Source organism: Pseudophryne corroboree, chromosome 2 (genome assembly GCF_028390025.1).
Source record: "Pseudophryne corroboree isolate aPseCor3 chromosome 2, aPseCor3.hap2, whole genome shotgun sequence".
NCBI lineage: Eukaryota > Metazoa > Chordata > Amphibia > Anura > Myobatrachidae > Pseudophryne > Pseudophryne corroboree.
Window position 1 is genome coordinate 769,165,482 of NC_086445.1, and position 20,351 is coordinate 769,185,832.

Consider the following 20,351-nt stretch of genomic DNA (forward strand, 5'->3'; position numbering starts at 1 on the left):
AGGTACTTGGCAAAATAACAAAACGGACACCCGACCTCGCACTGAAAGGGGCCCCATGTTTTCACATGGGACCCCTTTCCCCGAATGCCAGAAACCCCCTCTGACTTATGTCTAAGACGGTTCCATCAGCCAATCAGGGAGCGCCACATTGTGGCACCCTCCTGATTGGCTGTGTGCTCCTGTACTGTATGACAGGCAGCACACGGCAATGTTACAATGTAGCGCCTATGCTAGGGGTGGGCAAAATACGGCCCGCGGGCCGGATGCGGCCCGCAAACCGATCCTGACCGGCCCACTGCTTCCCACCAGCATGCAATGACAAGCGGCCCGACTGACTGAGCTGCTTGTCATTGCTCTGCAGTACCTCCAAGCGGCCGGCGCCTGTCTCCCCTGCAGCTGCTGCACGGCGCCTGACACATTCATCCTCCTCCTCCCACCTCCATAGTCCCCATTGACAAAGGCAGCGATCAGACGAAAAGGGGGCGGAGCTATGCTGAGACGAGGGGGCGGGGCTACGCGGGACTATAGGGGGCGGAGCTACATGGGACATAAGTCACTGCTACAAATCCATCCCTCCTGCCACTGCCAGCCAGACACAGATCAGTAAGTTAATGGAAAAAGTGAGGGAAAGAAAGTGTGTGTGTGTGTGTGTGTGTGTGTGTGTGTATATATATATATATATATATATGAGAGAGTGAGTGTGTATATGAGAGAGTGTGTGTGTGTGTGTGTGTATATGTTTGTGTGTGCGGGCAGTGGCGTCAGACTGTATTTAGGTTAGGGGGGAGATCTTTAACGCTTGCTGTACCACCCCCCAACCCCCCCCCCCCTCCCCTGGATTCTTTCACCATGTCACCCCCCATGTTCTGTCACTAAGTCACCCCCCCGTGTTGTTACCGTGTCACCTCCCGTGTTCTGTCACCCCCGTGTTCTGTCACCGTGACACCCCCCCACGCTCTGTTACTGTGTCACCCCCGTGTTCTGCCACTGAGTCAGCCCCCCCATGTTCTGTCACGGTGTCATCCCCCCCCGTGTTCTATCACTGTGTCACCCCCGTGTTCTGTCACTAAGTTACCCCGCCGTGTCCTGTCACTGTGTCACCCCCCCGTGTTCTGTCACTGTGTCACCCCCCCGTGTTCTGTCACTGTGTCACCCCCCCGTGTTCTGTCACTGTGTCACCCCCCCCCGTGTTCTGTCACTGTCACCCCCCCCCGTGTTCTGTCACTGTGTCACCCCCCCGTGTTCTGTCACTGTGTCACCCCCCTGTGTTCTGTCACTGTGTCACCCCCCCGTGTTCTGTCACTGTCACCCCCCCGTGTTCTGTCACTGTGTCACCCCCCCCGTGTTCTGTCACTGTGTCACCCCCCCGTGTTCTGTCACTGTCACCCCCCCCCGCGATCTGTCACTGTGTCACCCCCCCCCCCGCGATCTGTCACTGTGTCACCCCCCCCGCGATCTGTCACTGTGTCACCCCCCCCCGCGTTCTGTCACTGTGTCACCCCCCGCGTTCTGTCACTGTGTCACCCCCCGCGTTCTGTCACTGTGTCACCCCCCCGCGTTCTGTCACTGTGTTACCCCCCCCGCGTTCTGTCACCGTGTCACCCCCCCCCATGTTCTGTCACCGTGTCATACCCTGTGTTCCATCACCGTGTCCCACCCCCTGTGTTCTGTCACTGTGTCACACCTTTCCCCAGGGGCCATAAGAAACTGGATAATTTGCTTGCTGTGCAATGATTATCCCAAATAAAATGTTAATGTGTAAAAGGGGACTCTACCTGCCGTAATGTGTAAAAGGGGGCTCTACCTTCCGTAATGTGTAAAAGGGGGCTCTACCTGCTGTAATGTGTAAAAGAGAGCTCTACCTGGCGTAATGTGTGACAGGGGCTCTACCTGGAGTAGTGTGTGTAAGTGGCGCTACTGTGTGGCGTAATTTGAATAATGGAGACTATTGTGCAGCCTAAAATGAATTTGTATTCTTTTTTGGCCACACCCCTTCCCCATGAAGCCACGTCCCTATATTTTTGGCACATAGGGGAGCTGCTATTTTGTGTGCAGCCCTCGAAAACTGATAGGAAAGTGTCAAGTGGCCCCTCAGCTGAAATAATTGCCCACCCCTAGCCTATGCGCTCCATTGTAACCAATGGTGGGAACTTTGTGGTCAGCGGTGAGGTTACTTTCGGTCAACCGCTGACCACAAAGTTCCCAGGCTTGCTGGGACTTGTAGTACTGCTACTAAAAACAATATTAATTTTTTGACAAAACGGCTATCAGTCTCCCATCCGCAGCCCTTGGATGGGGGGGACAGCCTCGGGCTTCACCCCTGGTCCTTGGGTGGCTGGAGGGGGGGACCCCTTGATTGAAGGGGTCCCCACTCCTCCAGGGTACCTCGGCCTGGGGTGACTAGTTGGTTATGTAATGCCAGGGCCGCCGGGACCTATATAAAAGTGTCCCCCGGCTGTGGCATTATGTATCTGGCTAGTGGAGCCCGGTGCTGGTTTCAGAAATACGGGAGACCCCTACGCATTTTGTCCCCCGTATTTTTGGAACCAGGACCAGGCGCAGAGCCTGGTGCTGGTTGTTTAAATATGGGGGAACCCCTGACATTTCCCCCCCCATATTTTTGCAACCAGGGCCGGCTCAAAGAGCCCGAGGCTGGTTTGGCTTAGGAGGGGGGACCCCACGCATTTTTTTTTTTAAATAACACTTTCCCACCCCTTCCCACTGAAAAACATGCACGGATCTCATGGATCCGTGCATGCCTATCCAAACACGGGATAAAAAAGCAGGTCTGTTTTTTTTTAGCACTTTTTCACGATTTGTATTTCAGCACGGCAGTTTTTGGCTATTGTCGGCAGTGTTTGTGATTTGCACTTTTTAGTAAATTACTGATTTCTACCAAATTGTAGGCGTATTTGACCGATGGTGTATTGACTCGTAATTTTTTCCTAGGACTTCCAAAATATTACGAATGCCCTCATCACTGCCGAGATTTTTGCTTAGTAAATTCCCGAAATGACACTTTGAAGAAAAAACGTCATCTCGGTCAAAATCGGGACCTTAGTAAATATACCCCAATGTGTAAATAAGCAGCAGCAGACATTGATGCCCCCTACACAAGTGTACATGTCCCCAGCACATGCCTATTTTCAGTGTCCAGCATGTACCTCTCTCCTGGGGGCTCTGGGTCACTGATTACTGGCACTCTGTGCCCATGTAAAGCTCCGATCAGCTCCCCAAAATCTCCCCAATCACAAAAAAACAACATTCCGTACCTGTGTAGTACAGTGCGGAATACTTTGGGACACACAGTGAAATACTGACCAGGTTACAGTGCTGGTTGGATACAGTGCGGATCAGACACAGTGCAGATTGGATACAAAGCGGGTCGGATACAATGCAGGTTACAGTGTGGCTCAGATACAGTGCAGGTGGATACAGAGCAGGTCAGACACAGTTCAGGTTGGATACAAAGTGGGTCGATACAATGCAGGTTACAGTGTGGGTCAGATACAGTGCAGGTGGATACAGGGCAGGTCAGATACAGTGCAGGTGGATACAGGGCAGGTCAGATACAGTGCAGGTGGATACAGTGCGGATCAGACACAGTGCAGATTGGATACAAAGTGGGTCGATACAATGCAGGTTACAGTGTGGGTCAGATACAGTGCAGGTGGATACAGGGCAGGTCGGACACAGGGCAGGTTGGATACAAAGCGGGTCGGATACAATGCAGGTTACAGTGTGGGTCAGATACAGTGCAGGGGGATAGAGGGCAGGTCGGACACAGTGCAGGTTGGATACAAAGCGGGTCGATACAATGCAGGTTACAGTGTGGGTCAGATACAGTGCAGGTGGATACAGTGTGGATCAGACACAGTGCAGATTGGATACAAAGCGGGTCGATACAATGCAGGTTACAGTGTGGGTCAGATTCAGTGCAGGTGGATACAGGGCAGGTCGGACACAGGGCAGGCTGGATACAAAGCGGGTCGGATACAACGCAGGTTACAGTGTGGGTCAGATACAGTGCAGGTGGATACAGGGCAGGTCGGATACAGTGCAGGTGAAATTTATTGCGGGTTGTATATAGGGCCTAATTCAGACCTGATCGCTAAAGTGCTTTTTTTTGCATGCCTGCGATCAGGTAGTTGCCGCTTACAGGGGGAGGGTGAAATCGCTGGGCAGGGGTGCTATCGCATGTGCAGGAGAGCTGCACAACCCAGGACTTATTCTTCCAGTGTGATGATCGGGGCTGGAGCTGACATCAGAAACACTCCCTCCAAAGACCTGGTCCCTCCTGCGTTTTTCCAGACACTCCTCTAAAATGGTCAGTTGCCACCCACAAACGGCCTCTTCCTGTCAGTCACCTTGCGATTGCTCGTGTGATCCCTTTTTCTCACACCATCCCGTTGCTGTCCGTCGCTGCGGACCGACGCGACCGAATTGCGGTGCATACGCATTTCAGACCTGATCGCAGGCTGCACGAAAATGCAGCCTAGCGATCAGTTCTGAATTACCCCCATAGTGCAGATCGCATACAGTGCGGGCTGGATACAGTGTGTGTCGGATACAGAGCAGATTACAGTGCAGGTTGGACACAGTGCAGGTTGGAGTGCGGGTTGGATACAGTGCAGGTTGGAGTGTGGGTTGGATATAGTGCACGTTGGCTATAATGCAAGGTCGGATACAGTACGAGATTCAGTGCAGGTCGGAGTGCGGGTTGGATATAGAGTGCGTTTGCTACAGTGAAAGGTCGGATACAGGAGGTAATTTAGAGTTGATCGCAGCAGCAAATTTGTTAGCAGTTGGGCAAAACCATGGTGGTCATTCCGAGTTGTTCATTCGTTGCCGATTTTCGCTATGCTGCGATTTGCTGCTAAGTGCGCATGCGCATGGTACGCAGCGCGCATGCGCTTAGTTATTTAACTAAACACTTAGCAGTTTTGCTGTTGATCCTGCGGCGCTTTTCAGTCGCACTGCTGATCGGTGAGTGATTGACAGGCAAGGGGCGTTTCTGGGTGGTAACTGAGCATTTTCCGGGACTGTGCTAAAAAACGCAGGCGTGTCAGGGAAAAACGTGGGAGTGTCTGGAAAAACGGGGGAGTGGCTGGCCGAACGCAGGGCGTGTTTGTGACGTCAAACCAGGAACTAAACGGTCTGGGCTGATCGCAATCTGTGAGTAGGTCTGAAGCTACTCAGAAACTGCAAAGAATTATTTAGTAGCAATTCTGCTAAATCTTTTGTTCGCTATTCTGCTAAGCTAAGATACACTCCCAGAGGGTGGCGGCCTAGCATGTGCAATGCTGCTAAAAGCAGCTAGCGAGCGAACAACTCGGAATGAGGGCACATGTGCACTGCAGGTGTGGCAGATATAACATTTGCAGAGAGAGTTAGATTTGGGCGGATTAATTTATTTTGATCACACCCCACCCAAATCTAACTCTCTCTGCACATGTTATATCTGCCCTGTCAAAGTCAGAAAAATATCACGCTGCACATTGCCATATATGCACCTCATGCGTGTGCCCGCTGCACGAGCATGAGCTCTCCCGTGCGTGCGTATACTCGCGGTCGCGTGCACTCGCAGGCGCGCGGTATGTGCATTTACGGTAGAGTTTGTGTGCGTCTAGCGGGCGACTCAATCATAACATAATTTAGTCATATAATGTATTTTGTAGATTATGGTCCCTTTGATAGAATCTGAAAGTTTAGTTAATATAGCATGTTCGGGGACAAAGAGATTCCTCTTTGTTTGATACGAAGGGTCAGACAGGGGTTACACAGTGGTGTTTAGTATCCATCGGAAGAGAATATAATTAGCAATATTCCGGTGTTGGTTTGAAGCAGATTACTCGCTCGTGCGTATAGTTATGGACATAAGAAGTTTATGGACATTTACTATATTTGCACTTTATTACCCATGCGGCGGGAAACCCAGTTTCCCTCCCACCTGAGCAGTTTGAAATAGTCACAGCCCACCTGTATGAACCAACCTATGACCTTTTGTTATAATGCAGAGACGAATTCCTGTGTCCAATGAACAATAAGAATGTAGGGACCATTGTACTGTGTAAGTGTATATAAAGACAAGCCGATCTGGGCCAGCTCTCTACTCTTCTCAACGGTTCTCATCACTGATAATCGGGAGCTGGATATCCAGAAAGGCGCTTGCGATTGTTCCCCTTGTGCGTAAGCTCTCTGCAACCATATTTATCTCCTATTTGTTATAAGCCATTCTCTCTCTCCTTCCCCCCTTAAATGTAATTGTGTCTTTGTTGTATTTTAACGTGTAGTAATTCGGTTAGGTATTTTATGTTAGTTTGGTAGTGTATAACTTGTACTGTGTATTCTTTTGCAATTGAACGTTCATTCATTCCCTTAAAAGGTGTTAGACCCTTAGACCGGTATTTGAGTTTTTATTATATTGCTAAAGGGTTCTCAGAGCGTAAGAATCGCTCATACAGCTTTCTAACTAACAAGGTTGCACTGTGTTGCATTTACACCTTATCACTGCACAAAGGTTTACAATTTAAGTACATTGTTTATGGTATTGTTACAAAGTTTTAACTCTGTGAGCGTCAGCGCCGCTCGTGATCTCCTCGTGGTCTCGAGCGTCCGCTACACTGATAGCGTATCATTACGTTAGTCGGCAGCCTATAGCGTGCTTGCCTGTACGCATTAAGCCGTGAGCGAACGTGCCGCTCGTGCGTCTCGTCCACGGCTAAGCGTCCGCTACGCTGAGTACGTACCCTTACGGTACCACTTACTCTAATAGCGTACTGAGTCTTTTAACCTTTTAGCGTGTATTATATAGGATATATAATAGGCTTTTACAATTGGGGACTTGCCCGCTCTTCACATATCTGCACTAGGTAATTTCAGCAGACATTATCGATCAGCAAAAGGCGGGAGGTAATATTCCTCGTAGTGCTGACCAGATAAGCGTCTGCTTCGCGTAGTAAGGAGTGCTGAAGGAATCCGGAACCAAAAGGTAGGAACAGTACGTTATTGTCTTTTAAAACCTGTTTAGTTTCTGTTTTGCGAACGTACGCATAAGCACACACACCTGTATTCCTTGTTTAGGATTATTTGCCCGTACCTCATTCTCCTGATTGCCACACACTAGTGATAACGTGTTGAGACATTTGTTGTTATTAATAGTTAAAGGATAAATATTTAAGGGAATAATTGTAAAAGGCACGCACACAATCTCGCCTAGAATACAAGGGAGATTTGAGTGGTGTCCAGTGAAGGATTACTGTTAAAGATCATTCATATTGATAAACGTGTAGTGTGTTACTGTGGACGTACTTGGTTTGCGTACACGTGTCCTTACAAGGGCAGGGCGTGCGCAACACAAGGGTCGACGCACGGAGCGTATATTACGCAACGGAGCGTACGGATACGCCCACAAAATAATACAAACCGCACGAGAGTATCGTTTTAATAGGCGATAAGGAAGTAACGCGAAAATAACGCAAATCTATCTCAAATCCAAAAGTTTAAAGTTAAAAGAAAAAGACTTTCTCTGTTGTAATTCTTCTGGGTTAGACTATTACTGAATGAAAGGAATTCTGTACAGAAATAAGAGTGTTCGAATGTAAGAGTGTGTATATATAAGATTTCTCTTTTATTACGGAAGTGGGAACCATAGGCCAGTAGAAAGAGGTACACCAGCGAGAGTGATAGCGTGGGTGGCTTGGGAGGCGTCCCTTGTTAATCTCGACATATTTATGAGCAGTAGAGTCTGCTGTACATAACAGACCAGGAGGTCAAGGACCAGGAGGTTCAGGTACAGCAGACTAAAAGTAGAGAGCACAACCGAAGAGGGTTGGTGCGAGACCCATATAGGCCAAAGAAGCTCATTGCTGAAGGAATTCGCAGCCGAAATTTTCGATTCCACTGATCGTTCCGCACATAAGATTAGTTGCTTATGTGCAGATACGATTGTACCGCATGTGATTGTGTGCATTAGCGTGTCTTGAATTCAGAAGAACGCTACTTGCACATTGTTAACGTGATTTGTGTAATTTTTTTTATTTTAAGGGAAGTAGCCTGATCACTCAGGGACATTCCAGCGACTGATACTTGCTGGGGAGGGTAAGACACTCCCACACGCCCGAGCAAGTAGACGTACTTAGGTGCCCTAGGTTGGGTACGGAACCTCTGGGAACTTTGGTCGCCGTATTGGCCAGCGTGGGCGGAGTTAAGTGGGCGGACCTCGTTGCAAAACCCCCACCGCAGCTTTACCCCGAGCATCTTGGTTTTTGTAAGGGTTGCCGAAGACCCTGATTTGAAGTCAGAGGTAGTGAAAGCAGCACCTGCAGAGATGGGGGCCAGTTGTTCAGGTAAGGGGCGATCAACCCAGGTTCAGGTTGATTTGGTAAACCGACCAATCGGGTCGGCAAGGTATATCATGTGTGAGAAATATGGTCATCACACAGAAATGTTGTGCAATGAATGGGAAAGGATGACTGTGCATGACGGGGAAAAGTTTCCCCGGGTAGGTAGTTTTAACCCAGAAGTGTTACAGAATTTAAGGAGAAGAGTTTGCCTGATTAAATCTTCAAAAAGGCGTATTAGACATTATGATTATTTAACATTGTGGAAACAGGAAGGTGAAATACAAAGGGGGTTGGCGCAAGCTACTGGATCTAACCCTATCAGGAAACTGATAGCCACTGCACCCCCACCACCGTACATACCTGGAGAGAAATTGGTTGCAGAGAATGGCACTCAGGGTTATGTTAAATGTGTAGAAGTTAAGGATAATGTAACCAAAGTAATTAATGCTAACACTAATCCGTGCAAGTTGTACCCTGTTTTGAACTTTCCCCAGGATTGTGACCAAGAGGATGAGCCCACAACAATATCAGCACTCTCCCTAGCAGCCACCATATCAGAAACAGCAGTGGGCACAACCCAACCCGTAAGATTAGTAGCAAAGGCCCCTAGCGGAGGGACAGGTGAGGTCGTATCGACTGGTAAGTACGGCACCATACACTATGCTGAAACCATTTCACCATATGTTGTAGAATCTACTCAGAATGATGTTATTGGACTTAATCCCGTTAGGGTAATAGCAGTGCCAAATGGGAAAACTGAAGCTTCAGGAGCAACTCCTGTCAGAAACATCGCCATGCACTGTCCCTTTTCCCGAGCAGAATTAAGATCAATGATGTCTGAATTCCCTGATCCTAGGAAAGATTTAGTTGCATGTCAAAAGTATATTAGGGAGCTAGGAAATTCTGCAGAGCCAAATAACAAAGATTGGAGGACAGTTTTGAGGGCATGTTTACCCCCCAGTGTTGATCCGTTAAAGTTTATTGCTGATTGCAAGTTAGATGAGGAAGTACCACTAACAGACGAGTATAATCAGGATAATGTAAAAAGAATCAACTTACAGTTAGGGGTATATTTTCCTGCAGTAGTAAAGTGGAATAAAATCTTTACAATAAAACAAAAAGAAGGTGAATCCACACCAGAGTATTTTCACCGGGCTCTGCAGGATATGGCTAGGTACACTGGTATAGATGACATTAAAACTAATGTACACCACAGGGAAGTAGCTGTTTCAGTATTAATGGATGGTCTAAAGGAGGTTTTAAGGAATAGAATACAAACCACTAGGCCTGATTGGAGAGGTATGTCGGTGGATGCATTGGGAGAGGCTGCTGCAGGGCATGATCGGAATATCATCAGACACAGGGAGTCACAGAGTGATAAGTTAATGGCTGTAAGCATACAGGCCCTCACTACCCGGCCACCTCAGCCCAGAACTGTGACCCCTGTGGGTAAGTCAAGAGGTATAAAATGTTATAGTTGTCACAGAGAGGGACACATGTCACGTGATTGTAAAGCAAGACAAATACAAAATTCATATCAATCCCCTAGACAACGACCTGATACGAGACATTGGGATCAAGGACCGAAAGGGCGGAGCTATGAGCCACATGCAGGGGAAACAAAAAGGTATCCCCCAAGAAGAGACTGGCAAATCTCTGATAGTTCCCATCTACCCCCACCACAAGTAATTGCTGCCAGCGCGATTCAGGGAGGTCACCATACCCAATAGGGGTGTGGCCACACCTGTAATCTGCAGCCAGTGAAATTGATTGCAAGTCTTGGAAGTGAACCCGAGATCACAATTGATGTAGCTGGTAAAACATTAAATTTCCTTGTAGATACGGTGGCGGCCAAATCAGTGATAAATTCGACAGTGGGCATGAGAACCACTGGTAAGACAATTCCAGCCATGGGAGTAACGGGAGTAGTACAGCACTACCCTGTTAGCAAACCAGCAGAGATTACAATAGGGCCCTTGCATACCAAGCATTCCTTTTTGCTGGCTGCATCGGCACCGACTAATCTCCTGGGAAGAGATTTATTGTGTAAAATGGGGTGTGTCATTTATTGTACTCCTGAAGGTGTATTCTTAGACATACCTGAGAATCACGCTCAGGAAGTACGAGACATGCTAGACTCCCCATCAAAATTAATGTCACATACCATTATGATAAATAGGAGTTCATCCCAGGTAGAAGAAATGACATCCCAAATACCAGAGTCACTTTGGACTAAAGATGGACAAGACACTGGATTAATGGCAAACGTAGCTCCAGTAGTTGTGCAAGTAAAAGATGGTAGGATAGCTCCAAAAATCCCACAATACCCTCTGAAGCCAGAGGTGGAGTTAGGAGTATACCCCGTAATAGAGCGCTTGCTACAACAGGGCATTCTCGTAAGAACATCCAGCACTGCCAATAGTCCCATCTTCCCTGTGAAAAAGAGTGGGGGGAGGGGTTACAGACTAGTGCAGGATCTAAGGGGGATTAACAAAATAGTTGAGAGTCAGTTCCCCGTAGTGCCAAATCCAGCTGTCATCCTTATGCAAATCCCTCCCACTGCGAAATTTTTCACTGTTATTGACCTCTGCTCCGCCTTCTTCTCGGTACCTCTGCACCCTGACAGCCAATATTTGTTTGCATTCACATACAGAGGAGTCCAATACACATGGACTCGATTACCACAAGGTTTCATAGACAGTCCAAGTATATTTTCACAGGCTTTGCATGATTGTTTACAGTCTTTCCAACCAGGGAGTGGATCAGTATTGATCCAGTATGTGGATGATTTACTACTATGTTCAGATTCACTGGAAGCGTCCCTGAAAGATACGAAACAGCTCCTGTTTCATCTTTCAGACACAGGACACAAGGTTTCCAAAGACAAGTTGCAATTATGCCAGACTAAAGTAAAATATCTGGGACACTGTCTGACACAAGGACTGAGACACCTGACCGCTGATAGAATTCAAGCAATTCGAGACATGATACTGCCACAAACTCAGCAACAGATCAGAACATTTTTAGGAATGTGTGGGTATTGCCGTAACTGGATCCCAGGTTTTTCCATTCTAGCATTACCTTTGCAGGAGATGGTCTCATCAAACAAACCTGATCGGATTTCGCATACAGACGAATCCGAGATGGCATTTGAGAGACTTAAACAGTGCCTAACGCAGGCACCAGCATTAGGTATGCCAGACTATGGGAAACCCTTTGAGCTGTACGGAACAGAAAGTGCTGTTTGCATGGCAGGCGTCTTAACCCAAAAGCACGGTGATGCCAGCAGGCCGGTAGCATACTACAGCGCTCAGCTAGATACGGTAGCGCGATCCCTCCCCACATGCTTGCGAAGTGTCGCTGCGATAGTATTGCTAGTAACGAAAAGCGAAGATGTAGTGCTAGGACACAATCTCACAATCCATACACCTCATGCAGTGTCAGCCTTACTAAATTCTGCTCAAACCAGACATGTCTCATCCGCACGGTTTACAAGGTGGGAATTAGCACTAATGGCCCCTGTAAACATCACCATAAAGAGATGCAGTGCACTAAATCCAGCAACGTATCTCCCAGGTGTGCCTGGACAGGCACAAAGTGTGGGGGATGAGAGTGATGGTGAAGGAGGATTTGGTACAGACACTGACTCACATGATTGTATGGAATATTTGACCCAAAATTTCACGGCAAGGCCTGACATCAGTGACAACCCACTGGAAGATGTAGATCTTACTTTCTACACTGACGGTAGTTGTCACAGACAGACGGACTCGGGAGACTTGTGTACTGGATACGCAGTCGTAGATGACCAAGGCACCATAGAAGCAGAACCGCTAGGCCCACCTCACTCAGCCCAGGTTGCTGAACTGGTTGCCCTAACCAGAGCATGTGAATTGGCTAAGGGCAAAACTGCCAATATCTATACCGACTCTAGATACGCTTTCGGGGTAGTCCATGATTTCGGAGCCCTATAGCGCCTCAGAAATTTCATGACGGCAGCTGGTACACCGGTAGCGCATGCAGCTCACATCAAAAGGCTTCTAACAGCGATACAGGAACCTGACAGAGTGGCTGTTATCAAGTGTAAAGCACATACATATAGCCAAGACCCGGTATCACTTGGTAACAGCCGAGTAGACGAAGCTGCTAAGTTAGCAGCTGGTACCCCCAGACAGACAGACACCACACAACTGATGGTATTTAATACCGTCAACACACAGAAATTGTGTGAAATGTAAAATTTGTGTTCCACACAGGAAAAGGCAGTTTGGAGGGCAAAAGGATATGGCCAGGAGTCCTCAGGACTCTGGACAGATGGGCAGGGTAAACCAGTGGCACCCAGAGCATACCTTCCAAGTTTAGCGGAAGCAGCACATGGGCTGACTCATCTGGGCAAGGAAGGGATGTGCAAGTTGGTAAGAGCATATTGGTGTGCCCCAGGATTTTCTTCCCATGCGGGAAAGAGGGCAATGACATGCCTCACCTGCTTGAGGAAGAATATCGGAAAGGCAATACCAACAGAACCATCTCATATCCCACCTACAGGCGGCCCTTTTCAGGTGATACAAATTGATTTCATACAATTACCCCCTTGTCGAAATTTGAAGTATGTACTAGTTTGTATAGATGTGTTTTCAAATTGGGTCGAAGCATTTCCTGCGGCCACAAATACCGCAATGTTTACTGCTAAGAAAATTGTACAGGAATTTGTGTGTAGATACGGTATCCCTAGAATAATTGAAAGTGATAGGGGTACCCATTTTACAGGTGATGTCTTTCAAGGAATGTGTAAGTTGATGGGAATTGATAGTAAGCTGCACACTCCGTACCGCCCCCAGGCGAGTGCGAAGGTAGAAAGAGTGAACAGCACTATTAAAAATAAATTGAGCAAAGTTATGGCAGAAACAGGATTGACATGGCCAGAAGCTTTACCCATTGTATTATACAGCATCAGAACCACTCCCAGGTCCCCTCTTAATCTGTCCCCTTTTGAAATTCTGTTCGGTCGACAACCGCATGTTATGATTAACCCTCAGGATGATTTGAAGTGTAACAATGAAGTGACTGTAAAGTATTTGGTTAAGATGAGTAAACAGCTAAGGAATCAGAATGATAATTTGAAGCTAGTGATTCCTGATCTGCCAGATAGTAATTGTCATGACATTGAACCTGGGGATTATGTAATGATACGGAATTTTCTACGCTCAGGTTGCCTTATTGACAGATGGGAAGGACCATACCAAGTCTTATTGATTAGCACGACAGCATTGAAGGTTGCCGAGAGAGAGACTTGGGTTCATTCGTCCCATTGTAAGAAGGTTGCTGATCCAGAGAGGTCCCGTGATAAAGAACAGACGGTAGAGGAAGTTGTATCACTGGAGTGTCTGTTTCAGGAGGACTGAGACGGCACCTGAGCATTGAGAATAATAAGATCGGAGGCAGTTGTCGATTCCCTGTTCCCTTTTATTGTTTTCTCCACTTCCCATCCCATCTCCCTCAATTATTTCTTTCCCCCTTCTCATTCTTCTCCATTTCCTCCTATAAGATGGACTTGCCCCAAGAGACTGTGATCCGGATTTTCCTGTTGACCATGATGTTGACCAGAGCAGTCTGTTCCGGCGAGAGTACCATGGAGGTCGAGAGAGGTTCTGGAATGGGTTCTGATGACAGAGATGGAGGCGTAGATTTCCAAGAACAACATAATCACAGAGTAAAGGCGAGTATCAGAAAACGATCTGGTAGCATTGACAATAGAAGGAATTGTGAAGGATTGTTAGCGGAAGAGAACTGTATCTGTAGACTCTGTGACAGTGTAGTTGAGGATGGGTGTATCAAGAAATGCCAATCCAGTTTTAATATCCACATGGACCGGCATCCATTGAGTGACTATCACTCCTTAGTGGGTAAAGTGTTAAATCAGACAGATTGTTGGGTATGCTCTCAAGTACCTCAAGGCCATAGCAAATCAGGGTTAGTACCATTCCCTCTAACTATAGGGGAGGTACTTGAGCTAAGTGGTGGGAGGCCGGTGGACAGGAGGTTTAATATCTCCAGTCCTCCTAGTTTGAAGCTCCACCAATATCATGTGGATAGATCCCTAGTATGTTTTAACATTTCCAATCCCCGAAAGCCGGGAAATTGGGAAGTGTCATGGAACAACCAAACCATGACCTTTTCATACAGAGCCGATAGAATGCCTACAGATACAGAACTTATACGCCACATAGCCGGTAGTGGAAAATATTTCCGATATAGGTATACCTTAGGAAGTAGGATCATGAGAGTTGGAGAAGTATCACCAGGATACTGTGCACATATCGTACAAACAGATACGTGTACTAAACAGATGGGAGAATTAGGGTTAGGAGATTTCATATGGAAAATTTGTAATATGGTTATGTCACACTCCGTCCCATATGTTCTCCCCGATGATGCATATTTCATATGCGGGAGGAAGGCGTATAAGTGGCTTGCCCCAAACTCAGAAGGGTTATGTTATATTGGAAAAGTACTGCCTGAGGTAATGACCGTATCCCACACTAAAATGAAGGATATTCACCGCAGTGCCCAAGCTCCTTGGGCAAGAAACTTCACTCCCCCTGTCACAGCCCCTCCGCCGCCGGGTCACCCGTCGGCCGTATCCGCCGTCGGGCAGCTCGGCGGTGGATCGCCCAATGTGTAGGGCCCTTTAGAGTGATAGTGTCAGCAGTGCAGAGGTGTCAGTGGTGTCCTCAGTGCAGCAGAGCAGGGGTGCCAGCAGTGTCCTCAGTGCGGTAGTATCGGCAGTGTCCTCAGTGCAGGGGTGCCAGTGGTGTCCTCAGTGTGGTGGTGCCGTCAGTGTTGGAAGTGCAGGTGTGCCAGTGGTGTACTCAGTGCGGTGGTGCCGGCAGTGCTGGAGGTATCCTCAGGGCAGGAGTGCTGGCAGTGTCCTCAGTGCGGTGGTGCCAGCAGTGCAGGGGTGCCAGCGGTGTCACCAGTGCGGTGGTGCCGGCAGTGTAGGCGTGCTGGAGATGTCCTCAGTGCAGGAGTGTCGACAGTGTCCTTAGTGTGGTGGTGCCGGCAGTGCAGGGGTGCCAGTGGTGTCCTCAGTGCAGTGGTGCCGGCAGTGTCGGAGTACTAGAGGTGTCCACAGTGCTGGAGTGTCGGCAGTGTCCTCAGTGCAGGGGTGCCGGCAATGTTGACGGTGCGGGAGTGCCCCCAGTGCACTGGTGCCAGTAGTGTGGGAGTGTCAGCAGTGCGGGCGGCAGTGTCATCGGCGGTGTCAGCAGCACAGGCAGCAACATTATTAGCGCTGTGGGGGCATCCCTCTTGCCCATCGTAACCTATGGGGAGACGCTGGTTTGCAGAGAGCCATGAGAGAAAGCTCTCTGAGCCAATCAGCTGTCCTCCATAGGTTACTATGGAGACCGGCATTAGAGGCAAAACCTCAGGATCCGACAGTGGGATCCTGAGGTTTTGCCTCGAATGGGGATCCGAGTCAGGCAGGGAGATCCGAGCCTGACTCGGGTTCGGCTCAGATCCCCAAGTTCGGGCAGGTTCATTTCTCAGGGAACCAAACCCGCTCATCCCTATTGTATACCCCTTTAAAAATCGAATAACAATCTTCTTTCCTGCAGTACTCCAAATAAAAATAAATAAAATAAATAAGAACATACAAAGGTGAAATTGTACAATATAGTTAGCTGTAATGCTAATTAAGTTCAATGAGCTGGAAAGGTTAATTTGTAGACAATCAGTGTACAGAACAGCTCTAATGCCCTCAGTATATACACTGCTCAAAAAAATAAAGGGAACACTAAAATAACACATCCTAGATCTGAATGAATTAAATATTCTTATTAAATACTTTGTTCTTGACATAGTTGAATGTGCTGACAACAAAATCACACAAAAATTATCAATGGAAATCAAATTTATTAACCCATGGAGGTCTGGATTTGGAGTCACCCTCAAAATTAAAGTGGAAAAACACACTACAGGCTGATCCAACTTTGATGTAATGTCCTTAAAACAAGTCAAAATGAGGCTCAGTAGTGTGTGTGGCCTCCACGTGCCTGTATGACCTCCATACAACCCACACAAGTGGCTCAGGTAGTGCAGCTCATCCAGGATGGCACATCAATGCGAGCTGTGGCAAGAAGGTTTGCTGTGTCTGTCAGCGTAGTGTCCAGAGCATGGAGGCGCTACCAGGAGACAGGCCAGTACATCAGGAGACGTGGAGGAGGCCATAGGAGGGCAACAACCCAGCAGCAGGACCGCTACCTCCGCCTTTGTGCAAGGAGGAACAGGAGGAGCCCTGCCAGAGCCCTGCAAAATGACCTCCAGCAAGCCACAAATGTGCATGTGTCTACTCAAACGATCAGAAACAGACTCCATGAGGGTGGTATGAGGGCCCGACGCCCATAGGTAGGGGTTGAGCTTACAGCCCAACACCGTGCAGGACGTTTGCCATTTTCCAGAGAACACCAAGATTGTCAAAGTCGCCACTGGCGCCCTGTGCTCTTCACAGATGAAAGCATGTTCTCAGTTCTCACTGAGCACATGTGACAGATGTGACAGAGTCTGGAGACGCCAAGGAGAACGTTCTACTGCCTGCAACATCCTCCAGCATGAACGGTTTGGCAGTGGGTCAGTAATGGTGTGGGGTGGTATTTCTTTGGGGGGCTGCACAGCCCTCCATGTGCCCGCCAGAGGTAGCCTGACTGCCATTAGGTACCGAGATGAGATCCTCCGGACCCTTGTGAGACCATATGCTGGTGCGGTTGGCCCTGGGTTCCTCCTAATGCAAGACAATGCTAGACTTCATGTGGCTGGAATGTGTCAGCAGTTCCTGCAAGACGAAGGCATTGATGCTATGGACTGGCCCGCCCGTTCCCCAGACCTGAATCCAATTGAGCACATCTGGGACATCATGTCTCGCTCCATCCACCAATGCCACATTGCACCACAGACTGTCCAGGAGTTGGCGGATGCTTTAGTCCAGGTCTGGGAGGTGATCCCTCAGGAGACCATCCGCCACCTCATCAGGAGCATGCCCAGGCGTTGTAGGGAGGTCATACAGGCACGTGGAGGCCACACACACTACTGAGCCTCATTTTGACTTGTTTTAAGGGCATTACATCAAAGTTGGATTAGCCTGTAGTGTGTTTTTCCACTTTAATTTTGAGGGTGACTCCAAATCCAGACCTCCATGGGTTAATAAATTTGATTTCCATTGACAATTTTTGTGTGGTTTTGTTGTCAGCAAATTCAACTATGTAAAGAACAAAGTATTTAATAAGAATATTTCATTCATTCAGATCTAGGATGTGTTATTTTAGTGTTCCCTTTATTTTTTTGAGCAGTGTAATATGCATGCCTCCCAACATGACCCTCTCCAGGAGGGACAGAATGCTCTGCTCCTGGACTTCCCTCTTAATTTATGAATGCTATCACCTGTGCTGAAACACCTTTCCTATCCATTAACCTGTTCAAAACAGATGCCGGCAATCATAAATTAAGAGAAAAGTCCAGAAGCAGAGCATTGTGTCCCTCCTAGAGAGGGTCATGTTGGGAGGTATGAGTATGGGTTCCAATCAGTGGTGGATTTTAGCTATGGTCTGCAGGAATGTAAAATCCGCCACTTCACTGAGCTCAGCTGAGCCTGTTGAAAGTCTTTTCGACTGCACTGGCTCAGTTGCTTCACTGAGACAGGCAGCGACTTCTATTGGAAGTCCTATCAGCCAGTCACCCGCAAGACAGACAGTCCCATTGGGAGGTGTTTTCTCCCTCTGGGACTACCAGACCCAGATGCAATTAGCAGGGAGCAGGCTTCCTGTTTGAAGACACTCCCTGCCTGATTGTCAGCCCAATTCGGCTACTATAGGCTGCAGCTGATGCAGTCCATAGAAGCCAGTGGTTTGCACATGCACACTCAAGCCACTGCTTGTGTGCATGTGCTGGTCCTGGTGCCCGACATATCCATTGCACAGGCTGGGGGAGGCTATCTCGCTCTCTGACATGGACAGCGACAGCCCCCCTACCCAAAAAGGTAGGAGCCGCCGCTGGTTACAAAATCACGTTCTTTGGTGTGCACAGATTTCAAGCCCTTAATATATACAACAACAACAACAATGTTCACAGTATATATTACTGCACTCATTATCCACAATATACAGTACACCTCCATCATAAACCCCTTTATACAGTAGAAATTCCATATCTTAACATTTAGAGCAGCACCATATGCCATCAGTATACCCATGAGACTATTATACAGATAGTAGCCAACATTTTAAAACAATTTCCTAGGACATTTATCTGTTGAGCTGCTGAAGCTAAGCACACTGGCCCTGATTCAGAGTTACAGTGGAAGCAAATAAAAAAAAACATGTTGCGGTACTGGTCGGGCAGGTACAGTATTAAATGTGCAGAGAGCTCTAAAGTTGGGAAGAGGTCAATCCTAAATTACCGTAGATCTAAATTTCAGTGTAAAAATATAACTGTCCAGTATTTGTTCACTACATGAAACAGCAGTATTTTCCCTGCATTTTTTTTTTACACTGTAACCCAATGTTTCCCAACTATAGTCCTCAGGGGCCCCTAACAGTGCGTGTATTACGGATCTCCTAGTTGGTGCACATGTATTCATTACTGACAGTCAATTTTAAAAGATCCACAGATGGAAATAATTATTTCAATTGTGATACCAAGGAGATCTGTAAAACATGCACTGTTAGGGGTCCTTGAGGACTGAAGTTTGGAAACACTGTCGTAACCTCTCCTCTATAATACTGAATAATGACATCCATACATTAAAAGACATGAACACAATTGCCTCTAACATGCAGAAAATGTAAGTTAGTCAACACTGAGAAACAGGGGCATTTTGAAAAATATTTTCGGGGGCAAATCTTTAAAAACCTGGGACCATCCCTTGAAAGTTGTAACAGCTGATATCTATGTGTAAAGTACAGCGTCCATGCTTACACTATACATTATAACACATACATACACATATAGTAAAGGTCCTTCATATGGGACCAGTATATAGTAGAATGAATATGCCCTCAATAGTACAGGACAGTACAGCTACTATGCCAAGAATACAGTATTACTCACCCACTCCTTATGCTGCTGCAGGGAAGCCCAGGAGCAACATTAACTACTGTCATGCTTGTGCTCAAACTGCTTTTCATTAACTGAACTTCAATGTTTTGTCAAAGGTTACTGAATGTGAGGTAACCTGAGCCCTTTTAGTCTGTGAGATAGGTGACAAGCAACACATGAATGTCATCACTAAGTAAGCAAGGGGCAGATGTATTAAGCCTGGAGAAGTGATAAAGCAGTGATAAGTGCAAGGGGGATCAGTACTAAATGCCGCCGGTCGGAATCCCGGCGGTCGAAATACCGACGCCGGAATCCCGATCACACAATCCCGACAGGGGTGGTGAGCGGAACGAAGCCCCTTGCGGGCTCGCTTCGCTCGCCACGCTGCGGGCACGGTGCCTCGCTACGCTCGGCACACTATTATATTCTCCCTCTATGGGAGTCGTGGACACCCACGGAGGGAGAATATGTCGGGATTGTGGCGGTCGGGATTCCGGCGTCGGTATTTCGACCGCCGGGATTCCGTCCGGCGGCATCCTGACCGCATCCCGTGCAAGGTGATAACACACCAGACAATGAGCTCCTAACTGTCATTTTTCAAATCTGTAATGACTGGCTGGTGCGTTATCAACTTGCGCTTATCACTGGTTTATCAATTCTTTCTCCCTTCTCCAGGTTAATACATCCACCCCTAAGTTTGTTTCCAGTAAAGTTTCTGAACAACCTTAATAAGAACCACGGTGCACTGACGTATAATACTACATAATAATACATCACACATGACACCTAACACACATGACACCTAAAGATGAAGCCATGCTCATCTTGCTGCTATGTGGCATGCTGCATCGGGCTGTGACTATTTATTGTGACTCAATTAAAGCGATCGCCTACTGGGAATAGTCACTATTAGCTACC

The 20,351-nt window shown here is 47.6% G+C and overlaps 1 protein-coding gene across 2 annotated transcripts in view; it reads right to left on the reverse strand.

Annotated features, from left to right (window-relative positions):
- LOC135047970 (arylsulfatase H-like) overlaps positions 1 to 19,525 on the reverse strand; it is a 283,561-nt gene extending 264,036 nt beyond the window's left edge. For both annotated transcript variants that reach the window (XM_063955490.1, XM_063955489.1), the window contains exon 1: positions 19,446 to 19,525. In XM_063955490.1, coding sequence (XP_063811560.1) covers positions 19,446 to 19,522 — 77 coding nt within the window. In that variant the 5' untranslated portion in view covers positions 19,523 to 19,525. The remainder of the gene's footprint in view (positions 1 to 19,445) is intronic.
- Between the last annotated feature and the right edge of the window lie 826 nt (positions 19,526 to 20,351).